The sequence below is a fragment of the Corapipo altera genome, unplaced genomic scaffold (genome assembly GCF_003945725.1).
Source record: "Corapipo altera isolate COAL_440 unplaced genomic scaffold, ASM394572v1 78, whole genome shotgun sequence".
Lineage (NCBI taxonomy): Eukaryota > Metazoa > Chordata > Aves > Passeriformes > Pipridae > Corapipo > Corapipo altera.
Window position 1 is genome coordinate 4,704,209 of NW_020884904.1, and position 18,228 is coordinate 4,722,436.

Below are 18,228 nucleotides of genomic sequence, written 5' to 3' on the forward strand. Positions count from 1 at the left end.
AGTTTATTTCTATTTACTAAACAGAGGTTTAATCAATTATCATGGAGCACTTTAGAAATGAAAGATACATTACTCTGCGTCAAATGAGTTTATCCTGATCTGCACGCAAACTATGCACAGTATTATAAATCATGGTCTCAAACTTCTAAAGTTGTTGGTTTTGTTTATTAGGAAACCTTGCTTCAGATCCAAAAAGGCAATAAGAAAGCATGAAGAAAGTGGGCCTCAATTGATCATGAAGTGCAATTACACAATATTCAAAGCTGAGTGAAATAAAGACGTTAAATAGCAGTAGCCCGTAAAGTTTAAAATTAAAAGTAGTTTCATCAAATATGGTGAAAAGGGAGATTGGATCAATGAAACTTATCTCTTGTATCTTGTTTGCTGTCAATTTATATGAAATGATATGAGGTCCACTCCTTTTCATATGTACGTAAACACATTTTGTTTATTTGTGGAATATTACTGGAGTGGTCTGGTAGGAGTTTTCTTGAGTTCAGTGTATAAATGGAGGCAAAAGAATGAAAAAGCCTTCCATCTGGTCATCCTTAGCCTAGTTAATGTAATTGCAGATTTTGTTCTAACAGTAAAGTTTAATATAACAACACAGAACTTTACTATTGTGTTGCTGCTGAGTTGCAATGAATCAGTATCTGAGTTAAATGAATGGGAACTATAATAAAAACATCTTTTTTGTCCTATCTGGTATAGTATTATTTAAAACTGCAGCTTGCATCCAGAAGGTAGCCAGCAATCCACTACATTGTCAGATTATCTGTAGGATACCAATAGAAACTTGAAAAAAAATTAAATTAATTTTCTCTTGCTTTTCCTGAATCTAATTTCTCCTTTACTTTTTATCTTCAACTCTTTGGAAACCCTTAGTATGGTTGGAGTGAGGATTAAGGTATTTTTATTAGGGTCTGGGTATCTTTTTATAAGAAAAAAAAATTAGGCACCTCCATCTCAAGGCTCTGGGGAACTTGTGATCCCTCACAAAGATGAGCTCAGAACAGCTCAGTACAACTTCTGCGTTGGGTACAACGTTTTACTAGCTGGAGGGTGCAAAGGCATGAAATGCAGGCTTGTTGCCCTTGTTTCAGGGAGTACTTATCAAGGAGTTTTTCAGCCTTACTGGTTCACATCATATTTGTTGTAGTGCAAAAATGTGGTTTGGAAGTTAGATGCGTAAATTATACAGAGCGATGAGAAATAAGGGGGAAGGTACAGATCTGGTGAGGAAGTAGAATCCAGCTGAGATTTAAGGGATTACAATATGGCAGAAACAAATATTGCTGACAGTATTGTTCATTTGTCTTGGTTTGGCTGTGTAACTTTGTGTGGAAGGGCTTTGGAGAGATGCTGCAAGGTAAAACTATGCTAAGCACTTAATAGACAAAGTGTCTAGATAAACCTGACAATCCCATAAACAACAAGCAAACATACTCATAACTTTGTTTCTTCTCCATGTTAAATGTACATCTGAATGTACAAAAAACTTTTTCCCTAAAAAGCATAGTATAAACTTCTGTTTACTACTGATTTTTCAGAAATAATTTTATAGCAGGGAATGTGATGTAAAGGTAATTAGAAAACCAGAACCTATATTTGGAATGAAAAGCTAAACATGTCGCTGTGTTACTACAAGCCAATTGTTGGTTCAATTTTTTTTGCCTTTTGTCAACCAATTGTAACCTAGTAATGGATAGAGCTGTATAGTGTTGCTGGTGGTTATTCTAAGTTTTTTTTGTTTTACCTCATTCTTTCCTCTCTTTCTCTTTCTTCTAGCATGCATTTAATCCAGGTGGACTCTGTTCAACGCTGGATGGAAGATTTGAAGTTGATGACAGACTGCGAATGTATGTGTATTCTCCAGTCCAAACCCATCAGCATTGAGAAGGATGAACAAAATGAACTTATGCTTTCCTCACAGTACAGCACTTGTGATAACTTGCAGCTTCTGTTAAAGAGAGCTTGGATCATAAGCACAGAATTGACAAGGATTGCTCAGAAGCTGGAGAAGAATAGATGGCAGAGAGTCCACAGCATGACAGTAAGAGTCAACTGCCATGTGCGTTCAATGATAAATGAGTACAATACGTTCACCAGGAATCCTTCAGAAGAAATGCACCAGGTATGATGCTTTACCTGATGTCATGTTTCTCTTATTTTTTGTTTGTTATTATTATTATTATTACTTGCTTTAAACAATCTGTAAGAAATCCTTATATACTGATACTGGTCCCGAGTTTAAGACTTTCTAATGTCTTTTCGGTGACGGACATTTTATTGAATTATTTTGGATCCTATTTTATAGGCTTGATTCTGAATGTTATTAATGACTAATTGTGTTGAAAAATGTTTTGCTTTTGAACACTACAGGACTAAAGTATTTTGATACCCCATCTGTGAGTTCCTTTGCATTTCCTACATAGAAAATGCTACTTTTCTGTAAACTTCTGTTTTATCTCTACTTGTTTTATTCAGAAAAATAGATAAAGAAGTTTTATGTGAAATATTACATTTCTGGAGGTTTTTCAATTAACAAACAAGTATTATTAATTTTTGTAAAGAAATTATACATATGGATATTGCTCTAAAACCACTTTCTCTTTCTCTCTCTGCAGTTTGAGAAACTTTTAATAGACAAGTGTTCAGAATTTACAGCATTCACAGAAAGGTAACCTAAATTTTGTAATTGAAATATTAATTTTGCTGGTTTATTATGTTGTGGAATTTCTAATGAGAAGCATAAATCCACTAACACCCTCAGTTGTTTGAAATAGGCCCCTGTAGCTCTACAAGACTTTCTACGTATTAGTTTGCAGTGGGTGAAGTGAGTCGCTTTTATCTGAACTGCATCGTTATGAAAGATGGGATCTGCTGCTGCACAAAAAGCCTGGCATAGATGTGAAGCTTCACGCAAGGGGATTTTTCAGGACTTACAGACATAATCAAGGGAGAAAGTCTGGCTCTAAGGATGTCAGTGACAAAGTACCCTTCCAGTTCTGTGGAGCCAAGATTTCGGTTGGTGTGAAAACCTAGTATACACATATCCATGTATGTATTAGTAAATAAAACCAAAGTAAATACACAATCCTTTAAATTGTAGTTGTAGGTTTACTCATCTCCCTGCACTCTGGAATGCTGAGAGTAGAAGATAAGAATCTCTATAATTCTTCTCACTGTATCTCCACTTCCTAAGTTACCCAATCCCTTCAGCACAGTTTAATCACTCTTTTTGATTTACTTTTAACTCTGTGAAAGTCACTTTGCTTTGGGGGAAGACACCATCTAATTATCAGGAAATAACATTTTTTGAGCACTATTTTTTTTTTGCCAAACCCACACAACTCAGACTTTACTTTTATATTCTACTGTGAGACACACTGATTTAATGAGAGCTCTGATCTCAAAGTGTCTGCCCCAAATCAGCCATCTCCCTCCTTGTCTTTTTAACAAAAATTTGATATAGGTGGGTGACAAATAAAGCTGAAAAGGTTACCCATGTGTAGGTAAAGAGACTGATCAGCCAAACTGTATCTTCCCTTACAGTGGCCTGTCTTGGAGGAATATGTTCTAGCAATTCACATGAATGTATTTCTGTGAGGAAATATTAGTTATTTCATTTGAATTGTATAAAGTTTTCCATCTTTATCTCATTTCTTCAATTATAGCCAAACATCACTGGTTACAGGATAGTTATACTAATTCTGTAAAGCTGCTTTATGTAATCTTTCTGTTTAGATGGACAAATTTTACTTTTGAATATGCTTTTTAACTCATCTGGACACACATTCATTTCTGCATCCTTATTCTGCTATCATTAAACTATGGCAAAAAAGGTAAAGAAATGAAAATTATGGAAAGTCCTTCTTTGATTACGAATGATGGATGGATGTGCACAGCTGCAGTTGAATGCAAACATCTGAGAGTGACTAGAACTGTCATCACAAGTGGAAAAGAGCAGAGTTACACTATATGAACACACAGCATCTACAGTAAAATTTGACCTGCAGTCTGTGAAGTTAATTGTGATTCCAAAATTATTCAGTAATGTCCACTATTGTTTTTTCATGGTATACTTACTATGTGCAGGCAAAGCTTTGATTAAAGTCTGGAATAAAGCTAACAGCACAAAGACATTGTCCTTGTCAGCAGCTGAATTCCCATTATATCCTCATTGTTAACACAGGCCTCACCTCTGATAGTCAGGTCTGTTGCATCTTTTTTTCCTTCACCCCTTTCCTTTCTCCTTCTTTTCAGGTGCATACAGACTGAAGATGAAGAGATACTGAAGTCTATGAAATCTTGTATTAATGAAACACTCACCACCGTTGCCCAGTATTTTGGCCAGTTGATAGAGCTGGTTTTAACACATGAGGCACAGGTGAGTTTATATTAAAAAAAAAAAAAAGGTATTCCAAAATGATTGAATCTTGAGGGAGACCATCCACTGGCGACCCAAGGTCAGGTTGGATGGGGCTCTGAGCAACCTGATCGTAGTGAAAGGTGTCCCTGCTCATAGCATGGGATGGAACCAGATATTCTCTAAGGCCCCTTGAAACCCAAGACATCCTATGATTAAGAGGAGGATTAGAATTACAACTCTCAGTTTTCAACAAACCCATGATCAGTAATTCAAATATGTTGCAGTGAGATTTAGGTGATTGTATTCTCAAGTTCTCCAATAAACTCAAACCCAGACAAAATGATCTTGTGGCTTAGCATGTTACTTACTTTTCCTGATGTCTCTCTTGCAAGCTAACTTCTGGACAATGTCTTGCCAATAAGGTCTTTGGAAACTCCTTCTCTTCCTTTCATACAGACACTGCTTTCCTTTAGAAACCTTGGAAAAAAATTATCTCCTGCTCTCAGTAATTCTCATTAAAAGCTGAACTTTTAAAACCATGCATATATAACAAGTATATTATTGCAGCACACATTTTAAACAGTGCATGTTTTAGACTCCAGGAAGTAGTGATAAAATATAGTGTTGTGTACACGTTACACATTGTCCAGAGAGGTTGTTGACTGTTCTTTCCTGGAGATATTCGAGAGCTGCCCGAACACAATCCTAAGTAATGTGCTAGGGAATCCTACTTGAGCTGGGAAGTTGGGCTAGATGACTTCCAGTGATCCCTTCCAACCTTACCCATGCTGCAATTCCGATTCTGTGAAATATGCTGAGTAATTAGTCTGAGATTGCAAATGTATTAATTTTTTTTCTGCTAGACCATTCTTGAAATAGTACCAACCTGCAAGCCTAACCAATCTATCACAACTAATACTGTTTTCTTTCTTAAGATCTCAGTAGAAATCCCTTTGCATCCCCTAGTCTTCCTCATTTATGCCCAGTTAATTTGTCCATGTTTTAGAGGAGATGTTAGGCTTAAATTTTTTTGTTGTGTCTGTAGAAAAAGAGGACAGGAGAAGCTTAGTGAGCATGAAATAATTAATTAGTATTTACTAGAGTGCTAAAACAAAATTAGTGTGTGGTATTGGCTAAATTCTAACATACCTTGATGCATTAAGATTTCAAAACAAGTGGTTCTTTCAGAAACATCCCTTCTAGTTTTAGAAGATGATTACTGGTAGGTGAGAATCTCCAAAATACATTTGCAGAATTGCAGTCCAATTAACAAGCTACTTGCTAATGTGCTTTGGTTGAGAATTATGAGAACCATATGAAATGCCACATATAAGTTGAGGTGTGTAAATAACTTTGCATATTGCAAATTCGGTAAGTTGTTGTTGTTTCAGTGCCTAGGCTTTTCAATCTGAAGAACAGTTATTCACTGCTGATATTTCTGCCTTTGAGCATCTCAGCATCTGCATGAAATCCTAGTCCCTTTTTCTTTTAAGGAGTGGAATTATTACTCCACATCATCTCATTTGTATTTGTGGGGCTGAAGGACTTGGATTAGAACTCGTTAATAAAAATAATTTTAAGAACAGTTTTCTGAACCATTCAGCCAGCCTGTGTGCCCACTTCTACCATAAAAACCCATTGTCTGTGGGTAGTTTGTTGCTCTGAATCAGACTAAGTGACGGTGTGAGAGGTCAGAACTTTCAGCTTGCATTGTGTAAAGAGCTTTCTTTTCTAATCAGTGTATCAGGATTTTATTCAGTATAGGTTCATATCAAGTGTGAACTGTTAAACTATATTTTTATGGAACATTTTTGTAATGCTAAAGGTGAAAGAACAGAGCTCTTAAAGGGAAGGTAATTGAATTTTGTATAAATAACAGTATAAAATGTGGTATGCTTCCTTGCTCTTCTTTTAAATTTAGATAAAAATGCTTACCTTCTTCCTCCAGCAAATATAATTAGTTCTTCCTTTAATGATTCTATTTTGTTTCAGAAAGAGTAAAATGAAATAAACTTCATATTCTTCTGACAGCTGTGCTTCTCTATTGAGCTGCAGTGACACAAATGCAAAAGCAATATCATTATTTATGAAGATAAAAATATCTAATCCATTTCATACATTGGAGAAAGCCCCCTATATTTCTTTATATTGATCAATTTTCTGTGTAGTCTGAGAATAGTAATGAACCCAGAGGCTTAGAGAGTAGTGTAAGAAAAGGTATAGCAATATTCCTTATAAATAAGGTGGCAACCTTGTGATCAGCTTTTACACCAAGCTAAATTACTTGTCTTCTGAAAATTCTGGTTCAATCTCAGGCCAAACCCAATAATAATTTACTAAATAGCTGAAGAGTTCTTTGCTGAATTCTCAGGCATGACCCCATTTTCTTGCCCTGTAAATATTTATTTTTAAAATATCACTATTCTTGGTTACACCTATTGAAATGCAATGATAAGTGAGTTAGTGTTATCAGTTTGATTTGTCCAACTTTTCTTTTCTTTCTCTGGATGAGAAGCAAGATGATTAAAGAACTAGTCTGTTTACTCCATCTTGTCTTTAAATATAGAATAATAAACTAGAATCATAGAATCATCAAGCTTCGAAAAGACCTCCAAGACCAGCGATCAAACACAAATGCCTTTAATTGGAAGTAAGTTATGTTTATTATGTTATGTCACACAGAACCTGCTGAGACAAATAGAGCTGTCAGACAGTGTGCACGTCACCGAGTCGGCGATTAGCAGTTTGTTCAGCCTTACCCAGGAAGGTGCCCATCTCTGCCGCATCATAGCTAAGGTAAGGGCATGTATGGAGTGATCCAAAGCAAACTGGTAGTACAAGCAAGTTATTTTCCTTAACACAGTAGTGGTTGCAAATTTTGAAATGCACAGTGCAAGATGAAATTATGTATGTCAGGAGACTAATAGTCTAGGTTAAAGAACAACAAAGTTTACTCCGAGAAAGTATTTTTTTTCTTCTTTTGCTGCTTTTGCAAGCCTTACTTTGCAGAGTTTACCACCACAACCATCCTATAAGAAATTTTTTTTTTTTAAAAGGACCACAGCCCCTCAATCTTTAATTTAATAAAGCTCAATACCTGTGCAAACATCTTCTTCAGAAGTCTCTTCTCCAAGAGACTTCTGAGCATTGCTTCAATTACAGTTTTCTCTGTATCACCTGAGGTATGCATCATTTGAGAACTTTTTTAATATCTCTCTCGATAGTACTTTTTAAGTACCAGCCATGTAAGTAGAGAGAAACTTTACAATTGGCCATGCACATGGCTGGCTATGCAGAGAAACAGCAAGACCTCTTCAGCTGTGTGTACAGAGGATGTTAGAGATACTATCAAAGATGTAAATTTAGAAATATTTTGCATGCATTATTATCCTTTAACAAAAGAATACCATTACAACTGCTTCTGTCAGTGTGTGTTCTTTTTACTGAATACTTGGTGCTAACTTTTGGTACAAATGAATCATTCTGCCAAAATCAATGATACTGGAAATCCCTGAAGAGTTTGCACCTTTGAGGACACTTGGATCTTGAAAAGTGAGAAAGGTAGGACATTGTGTGATGCTGAGGATAGGATAATCACAACCACAGGGTGTGTAGAAAAAGGAAAACCTCCCTCCTTAAGCTTCTGCTTATGTAGTGGTGTGCTAATACTTTGTCCTACTCAGAGATGATGTTGAACAGCAACATTTGATTAATTTGACTTCTGATGTGCCTTTAGATGGATATTTACACTATAAAAGGTACTACTCTGTTCTGAAGGCTGAGGATGAGGTAGGCTCAGAAATGTGTAGTGGATTCTGGTAACAGCCTGAGAGGTTTATTTTTTTCTAAATTGGTATTTGAGCTCCACTCAGTGGTACCCAAAAACAATGTTAAAATGTTGAGTACTGAGGAACTGCAGAACTGGCAAACTAATGAAAATTGATGTTGTGCTTTTTACAATTTTGTGACTTCCATAACAGTTTAATTTAGCAGAAGTGAAGTCAAACCTTCCATAAATTACTCAACTAATATATTGCTGAAACCTGGATGTGTCACAGGTTTATAGCTGAGGAAATGCATCCCCTTACGCAAAGAATCCTGAGTGGTGTTTGGTTGCCAAATTACAGCTGTGATTGAATCACCTGTCCTGTGTGTCTGTCTCCCCTGGGCACTGTGAAATGCATTTGTCCCGACTCACCATCATCCTTCGCCCTCTGTATTTTCAAATTCAGCCACTTGAATAGTTAGCTGTAACAGTAAAAATGCAAGGTGATAAAAAAAAAAAAAAAAAAAAATCTAAAATTGCATTCACTCATTATGAGGGTGAGAAAGGATTAAAGTCATGCAAAGATCTCAAAACCTTCCACAGATACTGTAGTTCCCTTGAGAACTGTCATATTATCCTTGGTAAAAACTAGCCAGAGAAGTGGAATATTTGTTCACCGTGAAAGCAAAACTCAACAAATTTGTTCATGTAACCTTGAAGTCTTACTCTCCATGACAAAGTGTGATCTTGTGGCACACTGTTGTAAGGTTTTTTTCCCTGCCCTAAGCTATAAATTACAACTCCCAAGTACACCAAAATCTCTGACATGCAAAAAAAGCCCCATGACAATATTGTAATGCTACGATATTACAGGGACTGATTTCTCTCTTTACATTTTGGTAGGTGTTTCAGTCTTCTCCCTCCTTCTCCCTCATACCCTGCCAGTATTTTAGAGAAATTAAAAAAGGCTTTGAAATGCTCCCCTCTATGCTGAAGCATCACCCAGAATTTTATTTCACCTGGAGGTATTTTTTGAAGCTTTTTTTCAGCATATAACTTTGTAATCTGCCGTGAAAGAATCATGTTGCTGACTCACCCTGGCAGCCAGCTAGTGCTTCTCACTAGCTGTCAGAGGTATAAAGCCTCAGGTCTCCAACATAAATAAGTAGTAGCAAGGACATAATAAGAAAATTAGCATTACTTGGAGCAAATGGGTTATAAACAGATTTGGCTTTTTAACAACCAGAAAGGAGAATTAGTAAAAAATCTGTTCCAGAGTTATAATAAATAAATGCTGCGATATATAGTTATAAAGAAAAAAGTCTTTTTTGAAAATCCATTTTACCAATGATAGGGTCCAATACCAGCTGTAATGAACTAGGTGCTGCAATAATAGTCTTGTAAAAGAGAAAGAAGCAAAAATGAAGATAGTCATACTTGCCTACCACCCCTTTTGGAGAATGCTTGACTGATTTCCTTGTGGCTGCACAGCAGCTCACTTGCTTTGAGAAGCTTCTAATGCATCTTACCTTACCTTTGTACTCCAGTTCCTTTTCTAGCAAGTATTTACTATGAAGGTCTCTTTGGAGATCAAGACAATTACAGCTGTTTCCAAAGGCTTGATGAGAATTTATTGCATTTTGAGTCATTTTGGGCTGAAACTGCAAAATATTCCCTTAGAAATTAGGTGCCTTTTCCTTCCTCTCTTTATTCACTCAATTTACTATGCAAAATGGGGCTTTTCATACACGTGACCTCTTTCACATACTGCTGGTGATTGTATTCTGGGTGATTTTATCTACTGCTAGCCCTTCTGAACAGCATCCCAAGGATATCCCCAAAAACTGAATTCCTCTTAATCCCATATACGAAAGGAGTAGGTCATCAGGCAATAAAGCAAGTGCCTCTCCTTCTCTGCTTCAGAGTATGTGAAGCCTGTCCCAAATGAAACCTGAATTACAGCAAGAACAACATTTCACGTGTTATTTGGTCAAAAACTGGAAATGCCAAGAAGTCTGTGAAGGATAAATAAAAGCATACTTTATATATATTGGGAACTTTTGGAAAAGTGCAAGTTGATCTCCAAAGCAAGCAGAACTCAGTAATGTTATGTTTCTTTGTCTGAATGTTACTGTTTACCCATTTGACCAATTTATGTATATCCCTGTCAGATGGAATAGTTTGACATCATTGCAAAAGATACAGGGGATGAAGCTTAAAAATTTGAATAAATTCTGAGAACTGCTCTCATTCCAGTGAGGGGATTAATTTTGACAAACCACAGAATCAGGCTCAGTATTATCTACCTATCCTATATTTAATTTACAGATCTCTAGGTTCATTACTCATCATCACTATTTTACAGCTTGGTAATGGCACACAAGGCACAAAATAAACAGTTTAGATCTCCTCCTGATGAATGCAGTGATAAATCACTTCCTGTCCATCAAAGGGAAAAGTAGGGCACCCATTTGTCACACAGAAGGCTTGAAGCAAATGTGCCAACATCGCTTGAGCTTTACTAGTATTGTCCATAAACTTCTACTTATTATGACTGCAGCAAAGATTAAGATCATCTCTGATTCTGTTGAACTGTGGGAAATTTCAAATCGATAATGAAATTAAAAAAAAAACTAACAAAACCATTACCTTTGGCTTGGGGATGACACTGTAACAGCTTTTTCCCCCTATATTTTTGACAGATAATTTAGTTACTGTTTAGGTGAAATACCAGTCTCCTTTTGTGGAAGAAAAAATATAACTGAACCTTTTTTTGAGTGTGCTGCCTCTTTTTTTAATTTAAAGACTCAGAAATATCTTTCTGCAATAGGCTATATATAACAGTGTTAGATATAAAATAACTCATACAGATACATGAGCACTTCTTACAATTCCAGAAATAAGTTTTACTTTTAGCAAACTTCAGTAAGCTTAGTGTTTTCACTGATGTCAAAGAAATTCCATATACATATGTAAAGACATGATATAAAACTTTCATCTGAAAAATATATTGAAGTATTAATTTTCTCTAATTCTATATAAATTGGTATAAATTTTTTTTAGACTGAATAGAGGATTTTGCTTGCTCTATTATTCTTTATTGTATTCAAGCAGAACTAGTACAAAAGTATAGAATTCTGAAAATGAGTGGAGTTTGAATTGTAGCCTGGAGGTGTTAAGTCAGTACAACTTGTTAAGCTTTCAAATGACACAAATGGTTGAGGAACAAAATAATGTTATTTCTATTAATCTAAAAAAAAATTAAACAAAGGCTACAGAAACAGACTTAAGAAGAAGGGTGTATTTTATAGTTGATCTATTATTTCAACTATTTTTTAATTTACTGCTGTGATCTGAATACTGTAGTCTGAGGTCTTTGTCTGTAATCAATATTTGAAATGCTTTTCTCTCCATTATGTGTCTGCTCTTGCATAATATAAGACACCTGTAATCTACCTGATAGCAGAACATTTTGAAATGAAAAATAATTAAAAAAATCCCCACCACATGAAGTGCATATGTCGTTGGTACTTATTTATATCTTTCCATTTGTTATATGAACTTTGCTAACATAAGCTGTACTGGAAATGGTTAAGGATAACTAATATATACCCATATAATAATATATTGTTGCATTTAAAGAAAAACAATCTATTAGAGGATGAAGATAGGAATTGTATCTGTATAAAACTTGACACATATTTCTACCTTATTTTCAGTAGCTCTTCAACCACATGACCTTCTTGTTCAAATTTTTAGCATTAAGTAAATACTGCATGGAGTTCAGAAATATAGAGGAAAGGGAAATATATGCTAACAAAAATCTGCTTTATACTAATAGAATATGGCTGAGCTATCACTTAAATGTCACTCTAATTGCCATCTATTGATAATTCTTTGTAATTCTCACACGAATGTCAAGTTTAATTTAAATGGAGCTTGTAATTGGTAAAAGTCAATCACTTAAGCACACCTCCTACTGAGATTATATTACTTTTTCATCATTTAGTGTACAAGCATTAATCAACTTGAGTTCTCTGTGTGAGCTTAACATCACTTTGGTGTTGTTATAGTAATTTGGATAAATTACTAAAGGAATCTGCCCCCCAGCCTATTCTTGGTTAAATACTAGGGAAACGTTCAGTGCTGCTTTCCTGATTTTTGTTTTTCCCCTGCAGGAAGGAGGTGTAGTCACTCTCTTTAAGATCTGTCGCCAGGATTGTTTCAGATGTCTTTATCCCCAGACACTGAGAACCTTGGCATCAATTTGCTGCGTGGAGGAAGGGATGCACCAACTGGAAAAGGTAGGCACTTCAGTATTCTTTACTGACTGCATCATAAAACAGAGAAGTGCTGTCTTTAATCTCTTCTAGGAATTGATAATATGGTGGTGTTTGATACTGATGATGCTCCACACTATACTCACCTCGTCTGTGCTGAAAACATCTTTGGCCTTTACAAAATTAGCTGCAACAGTACCATTATTCTATTTTGCTTTCATAAATAAGGTTCCTAAGTGGGGATAATTTCTGTAAAACAGATAAACATGTTGGTGACTATGTCAAAAAAGCTAGAGAAATTACAATTTCTGGACTCTCTGGAGTGTTTTTTTAGAAACTCCACTATTTCAAATAATCCTTAAAAGAGAGAAAGATTTATTTCTCTTTAAATCCTTTCCTGATGCTCTGGTAGGGCAGCTGCTTGTGGTACTGAAGCAACTTGTGAGAGTTATAATTACACACAAAGAAGTGGGACAGATATAATTGTTAGCCAAACAAAAAATGTATCTGCTAATCAGCAGCAGGTCTACCGAAAGCCAATTTTAACTGGGATGACCAACATCAAAACATTATCCAGATAAAATTATATCAACAGTTTAGGCTCCATTCCTTTGTCACTCTCACTACATACTGCTATGTTTTGGAAAATGAACACTTCTGGTCACTAAATCATGATCTCATCCTTTGTATTTCATAAAACAGTCATCTTCCACAGCTGAATAATGGCCTCTTCAAGTTAATGATAAATGATTTCAGTGCCACTTTACATTGACGTATCTTGTAATTTACTGCCCCAAATTCAAGCAAACTGTGACAGAACATCTGAAGCAAAAAGCAAGTCTCTGAGCTTACAGTAAATGAAGATGACTTAAATTTTTTTTGACATAATGCTGTTTCAGACTGACACCAGAATCAGTCTAAAAGGACCTTTCATTATGTCCACTATAATAGAGGAATTAATAGAGTTAGAAATAAAAAAGATTGATTTATCTCACCTGGTCCAATTCCTGGCAGTGTCAACATGTGTTTAATGTGGCCCATATCAAAGCTGATGAAACAGGAATACTAGAAAAAGTGATAACTTTCAAGATCTTTCTTTAATCTACTTTAATGTTGGTCACAAGTTAAACTTATCAGGGTAAGCTTTACCACAATCAGGATTGGAGCAGGGTTTAAAGGATTTTTAACTGAAATCCCCACCTTCAAGGACCTTCAATTCTTAAATCACCTCTTGGCAAAAATTAAGTCTGCAACATGAGGGCCTGGACATTAATCCTATTCACCTGACTGAACAGACAGGTTTATGAAAGGAGATTTGGTTATCACACTGTCAACTTCTTTGCCCAAAACTGTGTTACTGGAGATCTCTATGTTATGTGGGTCCAGTACACAGTGCAGTATGTTATGTGGCCTGGGTTTCTGTTGGGTGAGAATATGTGATTTCATATGTCAAAAGAAACAAAGACATTTTCTCTGCAAGGAGGTTAATGTGCCTACAAGTGCTCATGGATGTTAACACAGGCCATGTCAACCGTATGTCACCTGTAAATTATCTATCAGAAGGTGACAACCCAGGTTTGCCAGTTCAGAGAGCTGAGGAATGATAATAAGCAAGAAGGTTTTACTACTCTTTGTATTCTCTTTTAATCCTTTTTGTACGTTTATTTAGATGCAACAGGGTATTCTGACACAGGAAATCAATGAAAAGTGCATGTTTCGACTGACCAGTATTTTGATGGGAACAATACCCCAGTTTTTTATATTGTCTTACTGAAAAAAGAGAGGCTTACTTCTTCCAAAATTTGAAGTACTCTTTCAAAGAAAAAAAAAGAGATGGTTAACAATACTAGTATTATCAGTTAACAGTATTGTCATTACAGAAGTTAGCATAGGACTTTTTATTTGTCAGAAAGAGTGGTTTCTATTATCCAACTGAGTACTGGGTGCTAGTGAAGCATTTAATTTACTCTAATGTGAATATCATTATGCCACCTAGCGCATTAAAACATCAGTGCAATTTGAATTTGATTTTTAATGACAGACACTCCATACAAAAAAAAAAAAAAAAAAAAGGCTTGGACTCCAAAAGATTTAGATTAGGCAAATCAAGATAAAAAAATCCCACCAAAACCACACAAGCCCTCCCTCCTCTATTTTTCAGTTAGAATTTACAGCCATTAAAGTACTTAGAAGACCACTTAAAAGAAAGCATCATAATTTCTAATGAAACATTTATCTGAGAGGTGAACTAAAACGATGTAGTATACTTTCTGCAGTAATTGCAGTGCTTAATTACTAAAGACATCAGGAATATTGTTTATTTATCCAGTGCTCTTTGATCTTGCCAATTCAGAACATGTATTAATGTAGGTGTTATTTAGAAAGTGAGCAAGCAAGTCTGCAGTTCACAGGAAGCAATCCAAGTAGAGAATATCTTAACTTTTTAACATCTATCTTTAAGACACTTGAGTATTTAGCTTTCTTTATATTTATATTTCTTTATACTTGGTGCAAATTCAATGTGAATGGGTTTGCTGGGTTTGCACCATTTGTCTTGAATAAGTTTTTGGATTATAATATGGAAATACTGTCCTCATATACTAATAAAGGAAAGTAACACAATGTAGAAAATTGCCTATTATAAACAAAAATATTTCTTTCAATTTTTTTTTAAAAAAACTTGCTCTTCCCATTCACATATATTTAAATATATCACACTTGAAAAAGCCAAAGCCATTATTACTTTTTTATCATCTTGATAAACAAGCTGATCTTTGCTATAATTGCAGTGACAAGGTAGTTGTTGCAATGATTTTTTTTTTTCTCACTTAGGTGAATCTAATTGGCTGTGTGTACAATAAAGCAGAATCAGTAGGTTAAAATGCTAGTTTAGAATAGTTGTTCTTTCACTTGCAAGTACTTTACTGAATTTTGAAAAAGTACTGTTACTTTGTTGTATGTTGAACTATAGAGCTCCAGGAACTCAACAGTAACAAATTAGTCAGGCAATTGAAGTAGAAAAATAGTGAAGAAATAGCTCATTTCATGACTGGGGACTGTGTAAATAAATGTTCTACGTAAGCTGTTCTTGATAAGTGGTAATTTTGGTGCTTCAAGCTGCTTGCAGATGTCTGGTTGTTTGGTACACTTTAATTTTGTAATCTCCTGTGACAGCAGCAGGTTTGAGATCATTGTTTGGTCTCCGCTGTCTGACCAGTCCCACTTCAGAGAGGAGTAGAGAGACCCTGGAAAAGCAATCAGAACGCATTATTCCTATAGCTTCCCATCCCTGTACCCAAGAGAACCTTGTCATCTGTGTCTTGTGGCTTTTGAGCATGCAAAGTTTTCAGGGGAAAGCTCACTCCATCAGAAAAGATGGGTATTCTTTGTTTAGGTGTTCCAGAGTTTAAGCAGAGACAATATGTAATACAGGTAGTTGGTAATATAGAAAATACATAAAATCTCCTTTCAGAAGAACTGAAAGGAGTTTGTGGGAGATGAGCACAACTGAAACTGAGGGACAATATTAGTGCTGCACATGCAGGTACATATGGCAAATCCATTGCCACAGGCACACATGTTGGTGTATCCTGCCCTGAGATTAAGGACAGAAATAAAATGAGGTATTGGGAGATTGATTCTGAAGACAGACATTTGTTGAGGATTCTGGAGGGTAGAATATCGGAACCTTTATGAGTGTGCTTTGAAAACTTAATTTACCTCAAGGGTTACAGACTGGAGGAGTCACAGAGTTGGGGTAGATTATCCTATTTTGTGAAATTTAGGGCTCAAAAAAATAATATTGTGATCTTGATAACATACATTCTGCAAATTGCATTAGGAATAACTGTACCTTAAATAATGTTTTCATTATCAAGACAGACATAAAATCTAACAGATACTGTTTTCAACATGAAGCAACCTTACCTGGAAATGAGGTTTCTATCTGACTACAATCATACATCTTTAGCACATTTTTTTGCCTAAAGCAATTCTTCAGCCTTTTTCCTTCCTGCATTTGCTGACATTCAGCTTCATTAAAGTCTAGTCTGTGGCAGTTTCTCTTCTTCAGGTCTCTCCATACAAAGGCTGTCCGTGGTGGTGCTAAAAGGCATGGATTTCTACTTTTTGCCCTACTTGAAGCTCAGTTGTGTGAGTTTTCACTGAGGCTTCTGCTACAACGAACTTCCAGTTTCAATAAAAGAACTGCAGAGCTAGTTCAGAAATAAATAGCAAACAGACAGTGTAATGTACTGCAGTTTTTACTGTGCATAAGAAACATTATTACATTAAAAATATTCAGCTCAGCTGAGACCTAGATCAAGGCTCAACTGCTACAAAAACGTAATGATTATACAAATAGTTGTTCAAGCAACTGCCTAAATATTAACAGTGTGCAGTGTATGTTTACTTACACTACTTAAACTACTCCAGAAAGTAAGACACCTGGAATCAACTCATTAAGAGGAGATAATCCAGAGACACTGGTGACAACAGTTGTTACTTTCACTAGTAAACCCCTGTTTTTAACAAATGACACAGCTTTTATCGATGTGCTTTAAGCAAAATTGCCTTGGAATAGATTATACATTGCTTTGAATGCTTAATTTAAAGCACATTGTATCAGATTACCCCCAGGAAAAGAATCTGAAGAAGGGTGAAGCAAGTACAAAGTGTACAAATTTTGTGACTGGGAAACTATGAATTTCACAAGGACTTCTTAAACATGAGTGACCTAAAAATGTATTATTCACTGTGAACCCAGCCTGCTTCTCAGAACAGCCATGATGTTGTACACAATAATAACTTCTGCATGATGGGAGTGTAGTCTGCCAGTGATACCACTGAAAAAACCAAACTTTTATGGGGAATTAAATAAAATGTTTATTATAGAACCTGCAACCACAACTTTTTCCTAGCTTTTGAGCATTTGTGTGTTGATTACTTGATTCAGCTCTAACCACTTTGAGCTTTCAGTTTCAAACATTAGCTTCTATCAAAACCATGGACTAACTTTGTTTCAGATGAAATAATCTCAGCTTTTAAAACCACTGAAGTTCACTTAACTGTAGGGTGAGACAGAAGTGACAATTAGGTATTAGGAAGAAATTCTTCACTGTGAGAGTGGTGAGACATTGGAACAGGTTTCCCAGAGAAGTTATGGATGCACCATCCCTGGAAGTGATCAAGACCAGGCTGGATGAGGCTTTGAGCAACGTGGTCGAGTGGAAGATTCCCTGCCTGTGGCAAAGGGAATTGGAACCAGATGATCTTTAGGATCTCTTCCAATTCAAACTATTCTATGAATTATGAACAAACCCACAGTCTGCTAGATTTAAAAGCATGTCTATAGGTTGTTTCCTTTTTTCAAGAGGTGCAATAGTGGTGTGTAGCTTTCTGAGAAGCAGTGAAATGTTGATTTTTATTGTGGCAAAGAGTGGCTTATTCACAAGACTTTCAGCAATGAGAAAATCTCAGAAAACGCAGAGATCTGCCTTAGCCTGTTAGCCTTTCTCACTCTTCAGAGAAGAGCTTTGTGTTAAAGTTTCTTTCTTTCCTATATGAAAAATTTTTATGGCCAATTTTGTTAGTTTCAGAACAAGAGATTAGATGGGTTTATAAGATGATAAAAATTGCATAGTTATTTTATTCTAAAAAGAGTTGAATTCAAGAACTCAAATGATTCAGAATTTTTTAAAAGAAAAATATTTTAAAAACTCTAAAGTTTTCAAAATTTAGTTTTAATTCATGGATAGACAAATTTCATGTTGATTTGTTCCCTGGCTAAGAGAGGACATGGCTGGGCAATA

At 35.6% G+C, this 18,228-nt stretch overlaps 1 protein-coding gene across 4 annotated transcripts in view; it reads left to right on the plus strand.

The window, feature by feature from the left end:
* Positions 1–18,228, plus strand: part of INSC (INSC, spindle orientation adaptor protein) — a 135,716-nt gene that overhangs the window by 71,225 nt on the left and 46,263 nt on the right. For all 4 annotated transcript variants that reach the window (XR_003528942.1, XM_027651398.1, XM_027651399.1 and 1 more), the window contains exons 3-7: positions 1,789–2,134; positions 2,628–2,680; positions 4,267–4,390; positions 7,055–7,168; positions 12,317–12,442. Coding sequence is in view for 3 of the 4 variants with exons in the window: in XM_027651398.1 (XP_027507199.1) it covers positions 1,789–2,134; positions 2,628–2,680; positions 4,267–4,390; positions 7,055–7,168; positions 12,317–12,442 (763 nt within the window). In the remaining variant the exon portion in view is untranslated. The remainder of the gene's footprint in view (positions 1–1,788; positions 2,135–2,627; positions 2,681–4,266; positions 4,391–7,054; positions 7,169–12,316; positions 12,443–18,228) is intronic.